At 40.3% G+C, this 24,266-nt stretch overlaps 1 protein-coding gene across 4 annotated transcripts in view; it reads left to right on the top strand.

Moving 5' to 3' along the window:
* The window catches only part of ATP1B4 (ATPase Na+/K+ transporting family member beta 4), a 53,611-nt gene that overhangs the window by 5,483 nt on the left and 23,862 nt on the right, over nucleotides 1-24,266 (top strand). For 2 of the 4 annotated variants that reach the window (XM_054566680.1, XM_054566679.1), the window contains exons 3-8: nucleotides 3,630-3,758; nucleotides 4,019-4,123; nucleotides 7,915-8,111; nucleotides 8,725-8,781; nucleotides 10,947-11,042; nucleotides 11,761-11,887. In XM_054566680.1, the coding sequence (XP_054422655.1) occupies nucleotides 3,630-3,758; nucleotides 4,019-4,123; nucleotides 7,915-8,111; nucleotides 8,725-8,781; nucleotides 10,947-11,042; nucleotides 11,761-11,887 (711 nt within the window). Of the gene's footprint in view, nucleotides 1-3,629; nucleotides 3,759-4,018; nucleotides 4,124-7,914; nucleotides 8,112-8,724; nucleotides 8,782-10,946; nucleotides 11,043-11,760; nucleotides 14,672-24,266 lie in introns of those variants that run through there. The other 2 variants (XM_054566682.1, XM_054566681.1) reach the window with 1 other exon arrangement.

The following is a 24,266-nucleotide window of genomic DNA, read 5'->3' as shown; positions in this document are numbered from 1 at the left end:
AGGGTCTAGGTTGCTGAAGTTGATGGTCATGCCTTTTAGAGGCCCCTTTGGCTAAGAATTCTCTCCCGTATCATGTATGTTTCTAATTCAGCTCAGTCAGGGTGAAACAGCCAGCCCTGCTTCCTTCACCCCTCCTCAGTTCTCAGCCCCATGCCTGCCCACCCCTGCCCACCCCTGCCCACCCCTTGAATGCTCAACTGGAACAAATGTACCATTCAGGGAACATTCCGACATTCTGGAAGCTGCAGACAAATGTTGGACATTCACTGGGACTCCAAAGGGGGCACAGCTGTTTCTCCCTCGCCGAAAGAGGACTGGAAAAACAGCCCTTGTGAAATGCGAGTGTGATTCTGGGAGAGGGTGTCCTACATTAACCCACAAATAGCCAGCAACTGGAACTGTGGCAGATGAGCTGATCCAAATTGCTCCCATGGAGAACAAATGGTAGGCCAGTAAGTAGGGATGAGAGAGGAAGTTTCAAGTTCCCAGGGAAGATATGGCAGTGGGGACACTGCATAGTAGGCCATATCCAGGCCTATGGGTAGCAGGTCTAAGGACAGTCCAGGAACCCTGGCTTCTTCTGTTCATCTGCCCCTGGGGTAAGGAAAATTATGATCCTAACATCAGACATATGCTTTGCTGCTCTCTTGCTTTGAGAACTAGGTGCCCACTTGAGCTTGGAAAGCAACATGACCAACATATTCACCCACCTATTATTATATTCTGAGCTTTTCCTTTGGTAGCTGGGCAACCTCTATCCTTAGGAACTATATGTTATTTTGTTGGATACTGACAAGAACCATATGAGGTAGTAATATTATTATCCCCATTTTACAGATGCAGAAACTGAGGCTTAGAGAGGGTAAGTAACTTGTCTAAAGTCACATAGTTAATAAGTGGCAGTACTGGGAGTCAAACCCAGGTTGGATGAACACTGGAGTTCATTCTCTTGCCATACCATCTTCACGAATTGTAGCAATGAGCAAGGCCCTGATGAGTAGGGCCTCAAGAACTGATGAGGGTATTCTGGTGTGAGGAGTGAAGAGTTGTAATCATGGGTACCTAGTCTATCTAAGATATCCAGGTCTACCTATGCTTAGGTGGGGCATTCAAGAGAGAACTTTGGATTACTTGCAAGAGTGGCCAAATGAAACTTGGGCATCCAGAGCAGAAAGAGTTGGTGGAGGTCAATGGTTTGGATGGGTATGGTGCTTGGTTTTGCCTGGGAATATTTGGCTGAGTTAATTAGCCTATCACAGACACCTGGGTAAGGCTGTGGGGACTCGGTGCTAGTTCCATTCTCCCATCTACATCTTCCTGGTCACACAAGAAGAAAGATATTTTCAAGGGAGTTTACTTGTATTCTATTGCTTTCCTTTCATCCATGAAACTGAGTCTTCCAGTCCCCCAGCACGGCTTCAGCTGTTAATCTATTCCTAGGATGGGGATGAGAATAAGGAATGGAGAAGGTGGTACAGGGCACATCCAATTAGGATAGCCAGTGGGTAGTAGCCAAGCAGCACAGCCACACATGTGCTGCTGTTTCTTCTCCAGTGACTCCAGCTGAATTAATGTTGTTCATGATCCAGTTCTGCTTTGGTCTTTTTTTTTTATTGTTGTTCCATTACAATTGTCCCAATTTTCCCACATTGCTCTCCTTTGCACCCCCCCGCTCCCATAGCCAATCCCCACCCTGCTGTCCATGTCCATGTTCCATTTCTAGTTCGATTACTAAGGATTTTTTCTCTTCTTCTCCAGTCATCTTTTTGGGGGGAGGGGTTAATTTTATTTGGTTCATGGTTCAATTTAAAAACTAGTATTGGGATTTAGCTTTGGGTACAGCAAAGTTACATGGTTTGTTCCAGTTTCTGGTTCATGATTCAGTTCAAATGTGCAGTTCCAACATCGTGTCACTGTTGTGAGCAGAGCTGAGAAAGCCCCACAGACTTGAAGAAAGCTTCTCAGCAACAGTCTCACCCTCATTTACCTTACTCGGTACTGCCTAATCCTGGGCAAATCTAATACAGACTACAGAGGAGAGATTCATACAATTATGCTTCTGGTCCGATAGCAATAATAATATTAATGATAACAATAATGAAGACTTCCATTTATAAAGCACTTGGTATCTGCCAGGCTCTGTGCTATGTTATTTACAAGCATTATTCAAGCACTATTATTGTTCTCATTTTACAGATGAGGAAATTGAGGCCCAGAGAGGTCAACAGCATGTCTAAGATTAAACAGGAAGTAGTAAGTTTAGGATAGTATATAAAGGAAGACTGAATTCTGGATACAGTAGTTGTCCCTTATCCACAAAGGATACGTTCCAAGACCCCCAGTGGGTACTTGAACCCTACAAATACTATATTTTTTCTTACACATACATATATATGATAAAGCTTAATTTATAAATTAATTACAGTAAGAATTAACAATAACTAATAACATGGAACAATTATAACAATATACTATAATAAAAGTTATGTGAATGTGGCCTTATTAAGTAAAATAAAGGTTACTTGAACACAAGCACTGTGATATCCCAATAGTCATTCTGATAACCAGTATGGCTACTAAGTGACTAAGGAGCAGGGAGCATATACAGCCTGGATACCCTGAACAGGGGATGATTCACATCCTGGACAGGATAGAGCAGGATAGGGTGAGATTTCATCACGTTACTCAGAATGGTGCACAATTTAAAACCTATGAATTGTTTATTTGGGGAATTTTTCATTTAATATTTTTGGACCACAATGTTAGCCATTGGTAACTGAAACCACAGAAAGCAAAACCATGGATAAATGGGGACTACTGTACTGTTACATATGTAGGAAAGGCTATGAGGCAAGTGCTAAACTTATTCCCATTTTACCTGCTAGAATCTGGGATGCAAAGAGGTTCTGTAACTTGCCCAAGCTTGCAGATAGAGCTCACAGGTAGCAGGTGTCAAAAATTAAATACAGTTTTCAGCTCGCAGGCCAGCACTCAGTCCACTGAGCCACACCAGCCGGGGCCAGTTTTCTGCTCTTCCCTTTCCTGTACTGTGTTAGTGTTCTTTTTGAAAAGCAGAGCCACTTAAACTTTTGCTAAATATGAATAAGATTTTAAATAAGTAGAGTGAAACCTCATTTTGCTTTGATTAGAGGCAAGTCCCATGGAAATTAATCAAAAGTTTGAATTATAGACCATGTGACAAGAAATGCTGTTTCCACCCCTTGCAAATACATATAATCATTGGAACCAAGCTGCTAGGACACCTGCTTTAATGAATAGTGAAGAATGATTTGTACTTAGGACATCAACTGTTGTCCAGAGGATTCCCAAGCAATATTCCCCCTGTACTGCTTTAAACTCCACTCCTCTGTAATCTTGTTCATGGTCATCATTCGCTCAGTGAACCCTTCGATCAGAGATGCTATAAACTGCAATCAGCCCTCTGACACAATTCTCACCAATTCCAAATTGGTGAAATCTGAATGAGCAAGAAAAGATATACTGAATCTGGGGAATTAAAAAAAAAAAGCAATCTCATGTGTTTGGGTTGGTTCTGGTTCATAAGTTCAAGTAAGGAGGCAGAGCTTGTTGGCAAGCACTGACCACTTTTATCTCTGATTGTTCTGCAGGCCTGATCTTAGTCATTTACTTCTTCTTCTATGCCTCCCTGGCTGCTGTGATCACTCTCTGCATGTACACACTATTTCTGACCATCAGTCCTTACATGCCGACCTTTACTGAGAGAGTGAAGCCTCCTGGTGAGTGCTCAAATGCCCTGTGTTATCAGAACTTACTGGACAGAAATCTGCTTGCACAGCATGTTCAGCCTCAATTAACTTTGGCTCTTCCCGGTAATGACTTACGGATTCAATTATTAAGAGTAAAAGTAAAATGGTACTTGGCAAATTATGGTCCTTTTCATTTTCATTGCCTGGGGGGAAATGGTTTCATGGGAATCAATACCAAAATATTATCCCAAGAATGGGTTAATATATCCAAGGCCTGTTTTCTTTGCCAGGAGTTATGATCAGACCCTTCGCCCATAGCCTTAACTTCAACTTCAACGTTTCTGAACCTGACACTTGGCAGCATTATGTGATTAGCCTAAATGGCTTTCTCCAGGGTAAGTTCCCCTGAATGGTGCAAATCTCTTTGGAAAGGTTATGGGTGGGAATTCAAAATTCACCTGATCAACTTTTACTAACCCCAGCCCAACCCATTCTTTCCTTACCTTGCATCCCCCTCAGAACCTGTAGATACAATCAAAACTGTTCTAGTTTATTGCCTTGTATGTTGCCTTGAAAACATATAAGCCAACTCTCCAGCAATACGAGAAGTCCATTGGGGCAGAGAACTCATCTTCTATTCTTGAACACCCTACAGCACCTAGTTATGTCCTGGGCACATCCAGATGGTGCAATATGATCAATTATAAAAAAAAATAATTCTGGCAGTGGGGGTGGGGGGGTAGTGGTGAAAAAAGAAGAGTGTTTTCCAGAACTGGAAGATCCTTGTCTCCTATACTTTCTCAAGGCAAGATAATTCATTTCTTGGAGATGAGCCACCTTGAAGTAAGAGAACAGGGTCTTTATTTAACAGCATTCTAGAAGGGAGTTAGAGGAAGCACCTCTGGGTGGCAGTCACTCCTACATTTTGATCAGAAGTGTTCACAATGCCTAGCTCTGTAACGTCATCATATACGTTTTCAGGAACTAATGAATGGCTTTTTGAGATGCTCTTCCAAAGGGTGAAATCTGAGGTAGCAGCTTGGTTAGGGTTAAACACAGAGCACACAGCCTCTGTATTTATCCAGCTATCAAAGAGGAGCTCCAGTGATTACCTGTTAGTCCTCTTATACTCAGGCTCATCAACACACTCATCCATGTCCATGTCCTTTCCCCTTTTTGCTCAATTTTTCTACCCCCTAACCTCCCCCCATCACTAGCTGTCATCCTGCTCTCCATCTATGAGTCTGCCTCTATTTTGCTTGTTAGTTCAGTTTGTTCATTAGATTCCACATATGAGTGAGATCGTGTGATATTTGTCTTTCTCTGACTGGCTTATTTCATGTAACATAATGTTCTTCAGGCCCATCCATACTGTTGCAAAGGGTAAAATTTTCTTCTTTTTTTATGGCTGAGTAGAATTCCATTGCGTAAATGTACCATAGCTGTTTTATTCACTCATTTACTGATGGACACGTCGACTGCTTCCATATCTTGGCTTTTGCAAATAATGCTGCAATGTACATGGGGTGCTAATGTTCTTTTGAATTAGTGTATTGGGTTCCTTCAGATATATTCCCAGAAGTGGAGTCACTGGGTCAAAAGGCAGATCCATTTTTAATTTTCTCAGGTATCTCCATACTGCTTTCCTCAGTGGGTGTACCCATCTGCATTCCCACCAACAGTGCAAAAGAGTTCCCCTTTTTCCACATCCTCACCAGCACTTGTTAGTTAATTTATTGATGATAACCATTCTAACAGGTGTGAGGTAATATCTCATTGTGGTATTAATTTGCATTTCTCTGATGATTAGTGACATTGATTATCTTTTCATATGTGTATTGGCCATCTGTATGTCCTCTCTGGAGAAGTGTCTATTCAGGTCCTCTGCCCATTTTTTAATTGGGTTGCATAAAGTAAAACAAAACAAAAACAAAACAAAACAATACAAAACCAGGAGCTCCAGTGAGTTTACATTACTGACTTACTATTTGTGGGGGGAAAAAGGCAGTTAGACTAACTTGATTGGCCTGGCCTGGCTGAAGTGGGGTGGGGAGGTGGAAGTGGCCAGTAGAATGTATGCTGAATTAAGAGGAAAACAATCTCTTATGTGTTGGGGAGAATCACTAAAATGCGTAAATTTTGTAATTTAATTTTAACCCTGCATAGCAGAGTCTCTTGTCTCCATTTTACAAATGGAGAAACTGAGGTTCAGAAAGGGGAACTAACACAATCAAAGTCTCCCAGCAGTAGAACCAATGTTTAAACCCACATCCATGTTCTTGACACCTTTGCTACTCAAAGCATGATCCAGGGACCAGCTGCATCAGCATCACGTGAGAGTTTATTAGACAGGCAGAATCTCAGGTCCCACCCCAGACATGCTGAATCAGAATCTGCACTTTAACAAGATCCACAGGTGATCTGTATGACCTTTAAAGCTTGATAAGTGCTGCTTTTCATAATTCTTAGCTGCTGGCATATGACCAGGAATTAGATACTCAACTCTATAAGTAATGCTTGGTGTTATTTGGGGTAAGTTTAAGCTTCAGATGCCTCACCTACAAAATGAGGGAGCTGGGTTCTTTCTGAGTCCATGTAGTTACATTTTGGATATCATAGCCAGAACAACATCTTTTTTACTTTCAAAATGCATGTGAGCTATTGCAAATGTACTGCTAGAATCTTTGCTGAAGAAAGTACTCTGAGAAACTAGTAGGTGGAGAAATACCAATTCTGATCTGATAACAGGCGGGGAACGTGAGGAAAAGCATTGGGTTTTTTGGTTCCTAACCATAGATAATATGCCCTATTTAAAAGGAATACATCTCTGAAATAGAAATCCCAGAGTATCAATTTCATTCCCATGAGGACTGGGATTTTGCAATAAGGGTCATGCCCGTGTCACATTATTTTTGATGGAACTCTCTCAAGAGAAACAATGAGCATGTGATTAGAGATTCTATTTAGAAAGTTATTACTTGAACATAGTTCTTGTTCTAAAAAATGATTAAAACAAAACCTTGAATTGAATGTAGCTTTGTCTGAAGAATAATAAAGGCTTAGCCATAACTTGAATAGATTTAGAATTCCCAGGTGTTTCCTAATAATGTTAAACCCAGGTCACAACCTGTCTAGATGAGGATCCAGCAGTACATTTGGAGCTCTATCTCTGGTAGATTGTAGGTACACAATCTCCTCTGAAAAACTGAGCTACTTGGAAAATGGGTGCATATGGTCTGGATCTAACAGAACTATCTAACAGTATCATTTAGAACCAAATTAGAAATAATGTAGTAACTTCCAAAGCCTAGATCTATGACATCTAGTAATCCAAAGAGTCAGCTCACACATAGCCTCTTTCAGCTCTCTCCCTAATAAGTACACCTTGGATACATGTTGCATTCCATTCAATGTAAAGGGACACTTAACTCAAAGTGCTTCAGGTCTCACTAGACAAGATCTCAACCCCTTACCCTCTCAGTGGAGACAATATGATTGTCATTGGTTTCTGCTTTCAACCTAAGCTTCTATTTTGCAGTGCTGACTTCGCTCTGTAAAGAATGAGGAGCTGGATTATTTCCTTCTCCTTCCTCTTCCTCCTTCTCCTCTTCTTCTTCCTCCCCCTTCACCAGTTCCACAACACACACTTCTCACTCTCTTGAATCAGTGCCTCTCATTGACCTCAAAGTGTTATGTATCCTAGGTTGAACTTAAAAGAGATTTAACCCAGGAGCTTTGCTGCCTTATAATATATGCCATGCTTTGACATGATCCAGTCTCTCTTCCAAAATTTGCCTACTATGTGCCTACTCTTCTCCTAGAAATAAAAGAGTCAGGGTTCCACATATACAATTTACCATATTTGAAAAGAAATGATGAAAAGTAGAAGTTAAAAAGTGACCTAGAGATGAATAGCCAAAAGTTCTGAGGGAATGAGAAGCAAGGGGGCAGGCATTCAAAGTGGGCTGAGAGGACTCCTGGAAGTCTTCTCTGAGACATATTGCTAATGAAGAGCCTTGTCACAGGGCCTGGGACAGATTGGGCGGGGGGCGGGCTTCCTGAGGAGCACAGACAAGCTGGAGGAAGAAAACTAGGGAAGAAGACTAGGGAAGAAGACTACCGTAAACATGGCTTTCCCCTATAGTACCTATCTAACATGGCCCTTTGCCACCCATACACACTTTAGGTTATAATGACAGTCTTCAAGAGGAAATGAATGTAGATTGTCCCCCGGGGCAGTACTTCATCCAAGATGGAAATGAAGATGAGGACAAGAAGGCCTGCCAATTTAAGCGCTCCTTCCTGAAGAATTGCTCTGGCCTGGAGGACCCTACTTTTGGCTACTCTACTGGACAACCCTGCATTCTTCTAAAGATGAACCGGGTATATTGGCCCTTGACATTCTGGCGATGATAAGTGGATGAGTTGGTTAGAAGGGCTCTGGACATTCCATTTCTCTTGGGCTCTGTCTCACACAGTGCCACTTTGGCCATTTCTACTGACAGCATCAGTAATATAAATAATCAGACAAACTATCAAGCAATTATTCTTTTCTCCTTGAACACTCCCTATTTCCATTCTTCTCCTGCACCCCAAACCTCCCCTTTTTGATGCCCTCTGTTGGGAATGAGATCCTGAGCTGTCTGGAACAGAGGATTGACATGGGGATGGGGTGAGGGACAATTCTCATATCACAAGAAATGCATTTTCTTTCTCTGCAGCCATGCCTTAGGTGTGGCAGAGCCTTACCAGGCACACCCCTCTTGAAACCAGAAAGTTATTTACATCTTCAGGGTTATCTTACTACAATTACCACTGTATAAATATCAGACACAAATACAAGGAGTAAGCTGAGCTGCACAGCTCTGAAGGTATTTTGCTTTTTTTGCTTTTTGTAACATTTCTGAGAGGGCAGAATAGGATTTATAAAAGCCCAATTTTTACTGTCAAATCTGTTTGATTTAAAAAAAAAAACGCACTGGTTTTCTTTTGATAGATTGTAGGTTTTCGCCCTGAGCTTGGAGATCCTGTGAAGGTTTCCTGCAAAGTTCAGGTAAAGTGTCTTTTTGAGTAAGCATTGCTAGCACATCTACTTCATGCAAAAAGTGGTTCATCCCTTCCAAGGTTTTACCGTGGATGGTTAGCTATGGGTTAGGTAAAGGGTTAATCTTTTTATAACTACACCTCCCTTTCGTAACTTCAGGGCCTCCCTATTTCCAGAAAGCATTCAATTTCTGTGTGTTTGTGAGTGTGTGTGCTGATGTATACCTGTGAAAGCCGAAGACTGAACCTCAGCGAAGGGCCACAGCAGGGAACAACAATATACCAAGTCATTAATTGGGATTCTGTTTACACTTCTGCTTTCAGCTCTAAATACTTGTTTCTTTGAGCTAAACAAACAGCTTTCATTACAGTCATTAGCCCCTGATTTTAAAACTAAATTTCACTTTTCGCAGCAATGACCAGTGGCACTCCTGTTGCAATAACAAAAGACTACAAGGGAGTATAAACAGAACTCCATTAATATGCTAATTCACTGTCCTTCAAGGGACCATTAACTCCTATCTCATCTGCCCCAATTAGCTCCTCTGTAGGAAAAAGCCCTAGATCTAAGGTTTGCTTCTTAAATTGGCTGTAGCTCCCTCCTGTTTGACAACATCAACTGCACCTCTAGCCCTGGACAATTGTCTTACAAATGTGTGAAGCCAGGTAATGCCGTTCTCAGTACTAGAAATACAGCTCAAAACTCCAGTCTTAATGGTGGCAGATCAGAAAGCAGCAAAGCATTTACTATTCACTTATTATAAATCAGGTTGGTACTTTGGTAGGTGTTGGGAGTGCCAAGATAAATATGCCATTCTCTGAAATCAGGGCAATCAATGATTACAGGTGCTATGGAAGGTGCAGTGGGGGTATTGACCAGGGAAAGGTTGATCCCAGGTAGGCGTGGTGGTGATGTTGAAGATGAGCTTGAAAGGTCAGGTCATGTTTGCCAGGTGAACAAGGTAGAAAGACATTCATTTTGTTCACATGTATGTGAGTATGTGTAAATAAATATATACACATGTGGGGTATGACCATAAACTAGTAGAATTGATTCCACATACTATTCACAAAAAAAATGAATTTCATTGCCTTTTAGAAGAATATGTAAATGGATCCTAAAGACCAACTCAGTCTAAAACTAGTATATTAACTGGATTGAGTCCTGCTTATATTTCCCTAGTGGAAGCCATTCATTCTCAGCCTACAATAAACCTCACTGAAAGCGGTCCTTTTATTAAAAAAAAAAAAAAGAAACATTAAGGATCTTTATGTATTCTATAATAATAAATACTGGTCAAATCCACACCCATTTGTGGAAATCAAGCAGGATGAGGTAATTACTAGAATAAATTAAGGAGAGCCATTTATGCTAAGAACGATTATACTATATTGACAGAAGTCATCCCATGACACCACTCAGTGATTTCCTAGTAGTGATACACAATTTGCCCCTTATTAGTCCGCAGACTTCTGCTTTTTAGGGCAAGACAAATGCATAACTAGAATGGGCAATCCCCTACCTGGCATGGTTTGATGAGGGCAGACTTGTCTATTTAATCATTTCCAGTACTGGGCCCCACTTGTTCATCCTCCTGACTCCACCTACTGTTATTAAGCACTACAGAGAATGTGGTCAGAGACATGAGTTCAGGTGAGCCAATTATAAGCTATGTCCCTGTGCATCTGATCTGTCTTCCAACAGAACTGAACCCACAGTTGGTAAGTTGTTGTGGGTGGTATTTACTAAACATGTTCCAACTTATACCTGCCTCAGTTCCAAAGTCCAACACTGAGTGCCAGGCCCAGTTTGACTCTTTGTATAGGGGCTGACATGGTAGGTCCTCTTGCCAGAGTAGTGCCAGGTACTATAAGCCCTTTGGAGCCCTTCTATCTGGGTCCCCTAGGAGCTAGCCCATACTGAGCACCTTCAGCCTCCTCAGCCCAGGTGTTCTATTCAGTATTTTTTAAACTGAAAAGCCAAGGCATCTCCCTGGAAATGCTCCTCTGGGGATAGGCCTGAGTTGAGCTCGGCTCCACTCTGATTTTGTGGTCTTCCTGGGACAGGTACTTGTGGGTCACACAGTGATCTCACCTGGGGTACAGGTTCCTTTACCTCAGGCTCCAACCAACTGAGTGACCCAGCACCCTACATATCCCTGCTTTTACTTACAGAGAGGTGATGAAAACGACATCCGATCCATCAATTACTACCCAGAGTCTGCTTCTTTTGACCTCCGCTACTACCCTTACTACGGCAAACTGACTCACGTAAGCCTGTATCCCCTTCAGTCTTTGCTGTCATAAAGGGCTTTAGAGTCAAAGGACACGCTGGCTGGGATCTATGTGAATTAGGGAGCACCAGGTAGTAACAGCGGGGTGAACAGCTGCTGGCCAAGTCCAGGATCCCACTCTACCAATTCCTATCACAATCACTTCTTTCCACCATATCTAAAGGATTCTCAGATATTGTGTGATCTAACTCCTTCAGTTTACAAATGGAGAAACTAGGGTTCAGAAAGATGTGACTTGCCCAATGTCACAAAGCATTGTGACAGAGCCAAGAACAGACAAATCACTGCCATTGCACTAAATTTTGCCCAAATAATCCCACTTCTCTGTTTCTCCTTGGGGGCAGCGAAAGTTTCATCTCTAGCACAGAGAGTTGACAAATACTAATTCTGGTTTGATTCGTGGTCTGATATCCAGGAAATCATATCATACTGAGTTAGAATTGGTTTTCCTCAGAGGACGATCAGACATCTGACAGTGACTTATGAGACAAATGCGTAACTTCCCCACTGTTTCAGGGCAGAGAGAGCATGTTATTTGCTTTAGCCATTTGTGACTTGGAATCATGGGATTTACTCAGTTCTCTTTTGGAGGCTATCTTAATCAGTGCACTGAATATCTGACCACTTTCATCCTATTGTCCTCCCACACAGCCACCCCTTCTCACACTTAGAATTCATTGTTCTTCCACCTACAGGTTAACTACACCTCCCCGCTGGTGGCAATGCACTTTACAGACGTGGTGAAGAACCAAGCAGTGCCTGTGCAGTGCCAACTGAAGGGCAAAGGCATCATAAATGATGTCATCAATGATCGTTTTGTGGGTAGGGTAATTTTTACTCTGAACATAGAAACCTAAGAATTTCAGGGGACCACACCCACCAGTTCTGTTTCTGTTTTATTTCATGTTACCCCTGGTAGCACCTGAATTCTTTTTCTTCAATCAGGACACAGCCAGATGGATACCTAAGAGCAGATCCTCTTTTCCTGCCTTTGACATATGTATAAAATGACATTGTGGGAGCTATTTGATTTTTCAAAGGTGGTCTCTCCTGATGACAAATAGATTATATAATTTCCTTTCTCCCAACTTAAAAGTAAAACCCATTCTTGCTGCTAGAAGTCTCACTGTAGTGCAAACATAGTATATGATAAAATTTACAGTAACCATGAAGGAGAATTTCTATGATGATTATAAATTCATTGTGTTTCCAAAACTTTGTTGTTTTTACAGGTGAGATTCCTCCCAACCAGGCTGATATCTAACCTTTTCTTTTTCACCTGCCTGGCAAGGTTCCTCTGTGGGAATCACCAACAGACCAACCCAGAATACATCTAGGGCCACCATACCTAGGGAACTCTATATCCAGGGATGCTTGAAAAACTGGCTGCCTCACATGGGCAACTAAATACTCTTTCAAAGGCTAGGGCATCTTCAACTGGGACAGAAAGCAGTACTAACTGGATATTGTTCTGATTAGAGATGAAGATTTCCACTATGACTTTTTTCTTGGAGGTGGGGTCCACTGCAATTGGGGAGAACACCTACTATGTGGATGTGATGGGTATTTGATTCATTACTCTAGGGTTTAACCATCCAAAGGCAAACATTCCTGCAAACAAGGTTGTCTCAGCTTCAGGCAGAGGAGAGAACAAGAAAGAAGATCTCCACCAACTATTTCTTCTTGGGCTATTTGTTTGACAGTAGTGTGATGTTCTTGGAGACCACTAGGAATGGTGTATTGCCCCCAGCTACAGCTCTAAGGATTGAAATCAGGGTCTGCCAACTTATACATGATAAGACAGAAAGCTCCTTCCAGGCCACCCAAAATCAAGGCCCATTAACCACCTTTCCATTTGCTTAAAAATGATATCAGGCAGATATTTATCCAGGTTTCAAGTCAGCTGAGCTGCTTTGTCTTATCTTTGGCCATGTGACCATTCCGCTGCTTCTTAACACCTCCACCAGGGGGAGGGATGGGACAAGGAGAAGAAGTCAACGTTAGAGAATAGCATATTGTCTCAGGGTCCAAAGCAAGCTTAAATGCCACCTAGAACCATCCAGAGTCTGAATATCCTCTATAATGTTTACTTTCTTCCCAAACAGAAAACTGGCAGTCTGGTAGTAAAGACAAACAAGTGAAGAAATAACTATGATATAGCATGACAAGAGTTATAAAACCAGTATGTGGAAATGCCATTGGAACATGAGAAAAAGTTACTAACTTGAGCTGAGAAAGTAGCAGGGGAAATTGCACATGCAAAGCTACAATCACAGAAGACAATGGTGTGATTGGTTAATTCTGAGCAGTTCATGTCATTGGAGTATAAAGGGCTCAGGGAAATAGCAGGTAGTGGCAGGGGATTGGGCTAGAGAGGTATGTAGGTGCCAAAAGAGGACTTTGAATTTTATCCAGAAGGTGAAAAGGAGTCATTAAAGCATTCTAAGCAGGGAAGCTCTGTGATTATATTTGCATTTTAGAAAGAGCACTTTGGCAGACACAATGTGAACGGTGGATTGGAGAGGGACAAGACTGGGGAATGGGCAATGAGGGATAAGGAGTCAAGAATGACTAAGGTTTGGAGCCTGGCTAGAGCCAATGGGATGGTGATATTGTTGATCAAGACTGGGAATACAAGAGAAAAACAGGATTGGAGAGGAAGATGTTGAGATCAGTTTTGGACATTTTCGGCTTGTAATTTCTATTGGTCAGACAGTGAGATGTAAACAAATAGTTAGGTTGGGGAGAAGGAAATCTGAGAACAAAAGCAATATTTGCTCTAGTAACTCTCTTAAGAAATTCTAAACTATTTAATCTGGGGAATTTGAGCCAGTTATGTACACATATCACACCAATCTAGTTTCTCAGTGTTTTTCTCTTGTCTTTGTGGGGAAAAGGCTGCTGCTCTTTGGAATTTCCTTCCCAGACACCTTACAACTCCTGCCAATTCTTAACAACAGAGTAGAGGGGGGCTGACCATTATTAACAAGTAATAAATGATATACGACAACAGATCTGTGGAAAATGCAAAAAACAATGAAATCGTCTCCTCTGAATCCCTTTTCTTACCAAATTCAATTATTAAAACTAACCTTAAAAATATGACACTTGAAGACAACAACTTTAAAACCATTTAAAAATCACGTCAAATAAATTCGCAAGATTCAGTAGTAAAAGATAATAACATTAAATCTGGAAAGGATATTAGAGAGCATTTAGCGAAAACAACCTGCATTGCATCTGACTCCAGGTCCAGTGCTCTTTCTACTCTGAGCTGCTGCTTACCAGGAAGTACCATCTTTTTGAAAATCAATGAATGATATCCCAAACATTTTGAAGCATATGTCAAATTTGAGTTATAATAGTTAACATTTCACAGGAATTCAACTTGGTGCTATACTTTGTACATAATAATACATTATCCTGTTAAATATGTTAACTATTAAACACACAAGAAATTATGAACATTTTGCCATACAGTATTTCTCATTTAATGGACTCCATCATTTCCACAGTTTCAAAGAAGTGTTGAAAAGTACTAGGGTAGTTTGGGTTGTCAGCTGGGACATGAACAAATACCTTTATTATACAGAACTGGATATTATAATATAACTACTAAAATTGAATTCTAACAGTTCAATAACTTCATGTGGGTTAATTTAAATAGCCCCCCATACTGTGCTGTACCAGTATTTGATTTGTATACCATTTGTTGCAATGCACTTATTTTTACTTGATTGTCAATGAGAAATACTACTTCAAAATGCCCTCATGGTTTTGTCCATGCTTAAACTTATGATTTTTCACCGCTCACCTCTCTGAAATCATTATCTTAAATTAATCTTTCTTAGGCATTTATTTGCTGCAAGTCTCATGAAGAAACATTAGTATTATCTTGGTAACTTGTTGACAATAATAAATGGATATAAAAAAGAAGTGTATGATTTTCTCTTTCTAGACTGTATCTCTGATTTTTCCATAGGAATATTGAGCAGCTATGTGGGTGGAAAACTTCACAACTGACAACTTATTAATTTAAGACATTCTCTCCCCACCACCACCTCCCCCCTCGACCTTTTTTCAACTCTTGGTGTTTAGCCATAAGAGAATGAAACTAAAGTTGTTTTATTCTGAGCATTTTTCCTTTTACAGTCTCCATGCTCTGGTTTTTCAGAAGACTACTTTGTTAGAGTAAACTTCCTTTCTTCATCAAGTTTGAGTCCAGGTGTAAGTCATTCTATGTGGTTGTATAGGAGAAGAATACTAAGAGAAAGTTTGAGGTGGAGAGAAGAAACCAAAATCCAAAAGAAACTTCAATTGTTTGATGAAAGGTTGGTTAAATGACTTTACTGCATATCTGGTCACAAACTGTCTCCCAAAGCAAATCTCTAGAGGTAATTGCAATTAATGACAGGAATATATCCAGCCCCTTGTTTTACTCAGAGACAAGGCTGCAGTAGGAATTCCTTCTTTCCTTGGAAGCTGCCCTGGCCTAAGGTCTACTAGGCTAATACGATTTGATTAGGGGAAGGTCCATGATCTCAATATACTCCCCCCATCTAGGTTCTTTATTAGAATCATTTTCCTTACTGCCTCTTAAAATATTCAAACATGACAATATAATTTAACCAAATCATATAGAAATGTGATTTATTTATGATTTTATCCAGGCAGAAAACAGAGGGTGTGTGTGTGCATGTGTGTTGAGCAATGCGGGAGGAATAGGAAGGATGAAGGCAAAGGGCAAAGAAAAGGAGTTGAAAGGCTGAATAGTCCTATTTCACAAAGTTCTTTAGTTTCAGGATAAGAAGGAAGAAAAGCTGATAGGGGGTTCCAAACAGTTTAAGAAGGATGTGACAGGCTCTCAATCCAGCAGCTTAATTTTCAGTACGTACTTCCTTGCAGACTCCTGTATGGGCATAACATTGGTCAGGGTTCCAACAAAAAATAGTGTTGGGTTGGCCAAAAAGTTCATTTGGTTTTTTCTGTAAGATGGCTCTAGTAGCGCTCAGTTGTCTTTAGTTTCATCAGAAACAGTTTTGTTAGACTGTATTGAGACAGCTTTCATATCAGTGTGCATTTAAAAAATTATCAAAATTGGTGAATTTTTGTGTACCCATTTTAATATTGAAGATGGAAGAAAATATGCAACATTTTTGGCATAATATGCTTTATTATTTCATGAAAGGTAAAAATGCAACTGAACGGGGAAAAAAAGATTTGTGCAGTGTATGGAGAATGTACTGTGACTGACTGAATGCGTCAATAGTGGTTTGTGAAGTTTCCTGTTGGAGATTTCTCACTGGATGAGGCTCCATGGTTGGGTAGACCAGTTGAAGTTGATAGCAATCAAACCTAAATATTGAGAATAACTAATGTTATACCATGCAGGAGATAGCCAACATACTCAAACATCCAAATCAATAAAGTTATTGGTGAAAATGAAAAATGTGTCTCTTATTTTATGGAACAAATTAAATGGACTTTTTGGCCAACTGAATACACTTGACAAAATGGAATAATTGAAAGGTGGGTTATTTACAAAGAGGTTACTTATAAATGTATAGATGTAGGGAACCACAAAGAATAGCACAACAACCCAGGCTAGCATATGCTAAACTCTCACTTTCCTTAGACCCTAAGGGACAGGGATAGGAAGTGGTTCCCAGAGCCTAAAAGGACTGAGTTTAGTACAATTGACTACCTTGAGAGGAGTGGTGACCTTGTGGAAGGGCTAAACTAACCCAAAGTGACCTTGCAGTGAGGGAAACACAAGAATGAATCCCTTGATTTAACTTTTCTCCATCCCTCTCATGGTAAATTCACCAAACACAACCAAAAGCAGAGGCAAGTAAGACCACTGATGTCCATACATGTCAGCCACCCAAGGAAGAAAGCAGAGTGAAGGGTGGAGAGTTCATCTGGAGGGGCAAACAGGTGATATCTAACACAGCCATCAAGTGGAAGTTCTGTGGACAGACTTCTTGGAGCCTGGTACATTGCTGGACATATCTACTGACCAACTCCAGTGACTGGGCAATTTTGTCTTCATGCATACTCTGCTCTGTGGCTATGGGGTCAGAGGCATTAGGCTTTCCCATTTTTAGGAACTTTTTTTAATAATGTTTTTAATCTATTTTTAATATATATTTTATTGATTATGCTATTACAGTTGTCTTATTATTTTCTCCCCTTTATTCCCCTCCCCCTGCACCACTCCTCCCCCCAGCATCCTCCACCCCACTTAATTCATGTCCATGGGTTGTACATATAAATTCTTTGGCTTCTCCATTTCCTATACTATTCTTAACCTCTCCCTGCCTATTTTGTACCTACTATTTATGCTGCTTATTCCCTGTACCTTTTCCCCCATTCTTCCCCTTCCCCTCTGATCTCCATTTATATGATTCTGTTCTTGTAGTTGTTTGCTTAGTTTGTTTTTGTTTTTTAGGTTCAGCTGTTAATAGTTGTGAGTTTGTTGTCATTTTACTGTTCATAGTTTTTGTTCTTCCTCTTTTTCTTAGATAAGTCCCTTTAACATTTCATATAATATGGGCTTGGTAATGATGAAATCCTTTAACAAGGTAAACCTTATCTGTGAAGCACTTTATCTGCTCTTCCATTCTAAGTGATACCTTTTCTGGACAGAGTCATCTTGGATGTAGGTCTTTGCCTTTCATGACTTTGAATACTTCTTTCCAGCCCCATCTTGCCTGCAAAGTTTCTTTGGAGAAATCAACTGATAGTCTTATGGTAACTCTTTTGTGGGTAATGGTCTCCTTTTCTCTTCCTGCTTTTAAGATTCTCTCCTTATCTTGAATCCTGGGTAATGTAATTATGATGTCCCTTGATGTGCGCTTCCTTGGGTCCAACTTCTTTGGGACTCTCTGAGCTTCCTGGATCTCCAGGAAGTCTATTTCCTTGGCCAGACCGGGGAAATTCTCCTTCATTATTTTTTCAAGTAAGCTTTCAATTTCTCACTCTTCCTCTTCTCCTTCTGGCACCTCTATGATTCAGGTGTTGGAACGTTTAAAGTTGCCCCAGAGGTTCCTAAGCCTCTCTTCATTTTTTTTTTTTTGAACTCTTGTTTCTTCATTCTCTTCTGGTTTAATGTTTATCTCTTCCTTCTGCTTCCAATCGTTGATTTGAGTCCCGGTTTCCTTCCCTTTACTGTTGGTTCCCTGTACATTTTTCTTTATTTCACTTTGCATAGCCTTCACTTTTTCTTCCATTTGCGACCACACTCAACCAATTCAGTGAGCATCCAGATTACCAGTGTTTTGAACTGTGCATCTGATAGGTTGCCTATCTCTTCATCGCTTAGTTCTATTTTTGGAGCTTTGATCTGTTCTTTCATTTGGGCCATATTTCTGTCTCAGCATGCCTGTTACATTGGGAAGGGCAGAGCCTTATGTATTCACCAGGGCGGGGCAACCCAGGTCACTGTGTCATGACGCCATGTGTGGGGAAGGGGAACAATGCCGCTTGCTTGGCTCTCGGCCAGCTTTCAGTCAAGTCTTCCACTACCCACAAGCAAATTGGGCCCTTCTGGTGCTGATTCCCGGGTAGGTGGGTTTGTGTACATTCTAGGACCCGTGGGTCTCTCCAACGGACTCTCCTGTGGGCTGGGAGTTTCTTCTGCCACTGCAACCCCTACAGGTTTTTACCTCCAGAGGTTTTGAGGCTTTCTTTTTCCCTCACTGGAACCCTGGATTGTGAGGTCTGTGTTACTGTGCAGCTGTTCCTCCTGGTTTATCCACAGACAAATTTGGGACTTCCTGGTCCTCCAGCCGCCACCTTGCTGTATGTCCTCTCTGCACCAGCTGCCAGTCTCTACCCTTCCTACCAGCCTGGATAAATGTTTCTTCTTTAGTTCCTTGGTTGTCAGACTTCCATACAGTTTGATTTTCTGGCAGTTCTGATTGTTTTTGTTTTTAAATTCGTTGCTGTCCTTCTTTTGGTTGTGCGAGGAGGCACCCATTATAGAAACATTTTTCTAATCTTTAATATTCATTCCTTTTTCAATCTTCCTTCATGCTTTCTTAAACTTGTGTCCCTGTGTATACCATTTAGAACTCTTTTATTTGCAAGTGCCAAAACAAACAAATAAATTGAAAAAACTCAAATTGACTTAAAGATAAAAAGGCATTTACTGAATCACATGACTGAAAAGCCCAGGTATACTTTGGCTTCAGGCATAGCCAGGTCCAGGAACTGAAAGAGGTCACGAGGAACCAGTCTCTCTCCATCTCTCAATTCTGCTCTCCATTATGTTGGTTTCATTCTCAGGTTCCACAAATCAAGATGGACTGCCCACATAGGCAAGCATTGCTAGACCTAAATCCTTAAAGGCTAACGTTCACTTGAAAAGACAGCTTCTCTTCCCTAATAGTTCAAATAAAAATTCCGACACCCTCATTGACTTGAATTGGATTCTGTGCCCATCCCTGAACCTATATGCATGGCCACAGGTAGAAACTTTTCTAATTGACCAGGCTCAAGTCACATGCCCATCGCTGAAGCGTGGGGTCATATCACTACCACTCACTTGTCTGGATTGACAGTCAGGAGGAGATGATCCTCCTGAGGAAAACTGAAGTGATATTACCAAAGAAGGGTGACAGGGTGTGAAGTGGGAAATAGAATAGATGACTACTACATTTTGTCAAATCTACACTTACTTATGGATTTATCTGAACTTTTAGACTAAAATCTTTTCAAAATTTCAACATTAAGATGTCTAAAGAATAGCTCTTTCACCCTGCCCTAGCATTTTGTTAATTATTTTAGCTTGGAAGAAAACAAAGGTGGAGAAACAGAGAAAGAAGCCATCTTAATTTATTCTGCATTGTCTTTACCAAAGAAAATTATATAATTCAATTCAGCATTAGAAGTCTGGCTTACACAAAACATTTTCTTTCCAGAATAGAATGATACAACCATCATAAAACAGTTAACTTGAATCAGAAAAGTATTTGGTTACATCAAACATATTCATAAATGAGAAGCAGGATGACATCCTTTCCCACCTCCAAATTCTTCTAGCTGATGATATTATGTACATAGAAAATCCTAAGGAATGTACTAATACAGAACAAAAATAAGGTTGTAAGATAAAAGATCAAGATACTAAAATCAGTTGTCTTTCTATACACTGGCAGCAAACAATTCCAAAATTAAAATAACAAAACAATTCCATTTACAATATCATAAAATAATAAAACACATAGGAAAAGATTAACAAAGAAATGAAAGACTTGTGCAAAAAAATACTACCTAGAATTTTTGAAGTAAATTAAAGAACAGAATAAATGGAAAGACATCTGTGCTCATTGATTAAAACAGCAGTCCCTGACCTTTTTGGCATCGGGGACCAGTTTCATGGAAGACAATTTTTCCATGTACTAGGGGGTGGGGGATGGTTCTGGGATGATTCAAGTGCATTACATTCAAGCTCACCTCCTGCTGTGAGGCTGGGTTACTTACAGGCCAGGACCAGTACTGGTCAGTGGCCTGGAAGTTGGGGACCCATGGATTAGAAGATTAATGTTGTTAAAATGGCAATACTCCCCAAACTGACCTACAAATTCAATACAATCCTCTCAAAACTCCAACTTCCTCTTTTACTCAAAAACTGACAAGGTAATCCTAAAGTTCATATAGAAATGTAAGGGACCCAGAAAAGCCAAAATAATCTTGAAAAAGAAAAACAAATCTAGAAGGCTCATACATTTCAGAACTTACTACAAAGCAAGAGTAATTAAAACAGTGTCACCCTGGCTGGTGTGGTTCACTGGATTGAACACCGGTCTGCAAACCAAAGTGTCGGTAGTTCAATTCCCACTCTAGGACACATGCCTGGGTAGTGGGTCAGGTCTCCAGGAGGGGATGTGAGAGAGGCAACCACACATTCATGTTCCTCTCCCTCTCCTTCTCCCTCCCTTTCCCTCTCTAAAAGTAAATAAAAATATTTCATAAAAAAACAGTGTGGAACTGTCATAAGGATAGATATATAGGTCAATAGAATGGAAGTGACAGTCCAGAAATAAACCCCATAAGTTCATGGCCAATTGATTTTTAAAAAATGAAGCTACGTCTATTCAATAGTCAAAGAATACTCTCCTCAACAAATGGTGCGTGACAATCCAAATGCAAAAAAAAAAAAAAAAAAAAAAAGAAAAGAAAAGAAAAGAAAAGAAAAAAGAAAAAAGAATTTGGACACTCACGTCACACCATATACCCATCAGAAATCGAGCTGAATGGAGTCTGACAACTACAGAATTAAAGAAACCACATCCAACTCCCGAGTGGCAGCAGGGTGAGAGGACACAATAGCCCGGCCCCCAAGAGGGACTATGCCCTGGTCCAGTGATGCTTAAGCCTGACTACTGAGTACAGAGTGGCAGCCACAGATAGTAGATCCCTGGCTAAAGGGGGTGCAGAGTGGTCTAGAGACACTTGAGGAGAGTCTAGAGATGGAGGATTTGGGGAGATAACTGAGAGAGTATCCAGCAGAATCCTGGTGCTGACTCCTCCCCCATATAGCACCAGTCACCTGGCTCAGGCAGACCACTTCCATGGGTGGCAGCAACCTGAAAGGACCCAAAAACCCCACCCACAGGAGTGACTCGGCCATGCCCTGTGGTGCCTAAACCTGACTGTTCTTTGCAGAGTGACTAGAATAATAACTGAAGGAGACAGCCACAGACAGTAGATTCATGGAAGTCTCGAACAATCTGCCTAAGATCAGACAGGGTCAAAAGCTAACATCATCTGAGGCAGATCCAGAAAGAAAAAACAACAATTTCCTACCATAGAACTTAACACCACAAAGTCAGGAAGTCAAGACAGATCAACTTAAGAATCAGAAGCAAAAGGGAAGAGTCTCACAAATAATGGGAAGACAAAGGGACACCACCCCAATAGAAAGGAAAAGAGGAATCCCCAGAAAGACAATTAAATGAAATAGAGGCAAGGACACTATCAGATAGTGAGTTCAAAACAATGGTTCTAAGCAAGCTCAATGAGCTCAGTGAGCTCAGAGAATTACAAAAAATATATAGGAAAACTACAAGGAACTTACTGAAAACTATATCATCATGAAAAAGGACATAGAAATTATTAATAAGAGGCAAGAGAAAATGAAGAATACAATTTCTGAATTGAAGAACACAGTAGAAGGAATCAAAAGCAGGCTAGATGAAGCAGAGGTTCGAATCAGTGAGCTGGAGGAGAAGATAGAAAAAAATCTCCCAGAAAGAGCAAGAAAATGAAAAAAGACTCAAAAACGATGAAGAGGCATTGAGGGAAATGCAGGACAACTTGAAACCTAACACTATCCCTATAATAGGGATACCAGATGGAAAAGAAGAGGAGCAAAGGATAGAGATCCTGTTTGAAAAAGTAAGAATGGAAAACTTCCCTAATTTGAGGAGAGAAAAAGGCACACAAGTCGAGGAAGCACAGAGGGTCCCATTCAAGAGTAACCCACAGAGGCTCACTCCAAGATACATCATCATTAAAATGGCAAATATCAAAAACAAAGAGAGAATCCTAATGGCAGCATGGGAGAAACAGGTAGTAATATACAAAGAAAGCCCGGTATTGCTAGCAGCAAACTTCTCTACAGAAACACTACAAGCCAGAAGGGAATGGCAAGAAACATTCCGAGGAATGAAAAGCAAAAGCCTGCAACCAAGACTGCTCTACCCATCAAGTCTCTCAATTAAAATGGAAGTTGAAATAAGGAGTTTCCCAGACTATCCCAAGGATAAAAGAACACATCTCCACCAAACCAGCATGCAAGATATGCTAAAGGGACTGCTTTAAGAGGATGAAGAAAATGAGTGAGAAAGAGAGGAACACAGGTACAAAGGGAAAAAATGAACAAGTACCTATCAATAATAACTCTAAATGTAAATGGATTAAATGCTCCAATCAAAGGACAAAGGGTAGCTGAATGGATAAGAAAATATGACCTGCACATATGCTGCCATCAAGAGACCCACCTCATAGCAAAGGACCTATGTAGACTGAAAGTAAAGGGATGGAAAAAAATATTCCAAGCAAATGGACAGGAACAAAAAGCCAGGGGAGCAATACTTATATCAGACAAAATCGATCTCAAAAAAAAAGGCCATAAAAAGAGACATAGAAAGACACTTCATAATACTCAAAGGAAGAATCTATCAAGAAGACATAAAGATTGTAAACCTATGTGCACCCAACATAGGAGCACCCAAATATATAAGGAAAATCTTGGAGGACTTCAAGAAAGACATAGACAGTAACACAATTACACTAGGGGATTTTAATACCACACACTCAACAATGGATAGATCTTCCAAACAAAACATCAACAAGGATATCGTGGAACTGAATGACACATTAGATCAAATGGACTTAACTGACATATATAGAACCTTTCATCCCAAAGAAGAAAAATACACATTCTTTTCAAATGCACATGGAATATTTTAAAAGATAGACCACATGACAGGACACAACAAAAGCTCAACAAATTCAGGAAAATTGAAATCATAACAAGCATTTTGTCTGACCACAAGGGCTTGAAACTAGAAACAAACCTCAAGGAAAAAACTCAAAAACATTCAAACTCATGGAGACTGAACGGTATGCTATTAAACAATGAATGGGTCAAGAATGAGATAAGAGAAGAAATCAAAAAGTTTCTGGAAAACAAATGAAAATCAACATACAAGAGTCCAAAACCTTTGGAACACAGTGAAGGCGGTCCTGAGAGGGAAGTTCATAGCAATACAGACCTACCCTAAAAAAGATACAAACATTTCAAATAAACAACCTAACTCCACAGCTTCAAATACTGGAGAAAAAAACAACAAACAAAGCCCAGAGTGAGTAGAAGGAAGGAAATAATCAAGATTAGAGCAGAACTGAATAACATAGAGACTAAAAGAACAATTCAAATGATCAATCAATCCAGGAGATGGTTCTTTGAAAAGATAAACAAAATCAACAAGTCTTTAAACAGACTCATCAAGAAAGAAAGGGAGAAGATCCAGATAAATAATATCAGAAATGAAAGAGGAGAAATAACTAATACCACAGAAATTCAAAGGGTTGTAAGAGATTACTATGAACAATTATATGGCAAGAAATTTGAAAATCTCAATGAAATGGACAAATTTCTAGAAAAATATAACCTTCCAACACTGAATGA

This window comes from Pteronotus mesoamericanus, unplaced genomic scaffold (assembly GCF_021234165.1).
Source record: "Pteronotus mesoamericanus isolate MK-2021 breed Mesoamerican mustached bat unplaced genomic scaffold, CSHL_Meso_final contig_178, whole genome shotgun sequence".
Lineage (NCBI taxonomy): Eukaryota > Metazoa > Chordata > Mammalia > Chiroptera > Mormoopidae > Pteronotus > Pteronotus mesoamericanus.
The sequence above is the reverse complement of the archived record's forward strand: the minus strand, read 5'-3'. Positions and strand labels throughout refer to the sequence as shown.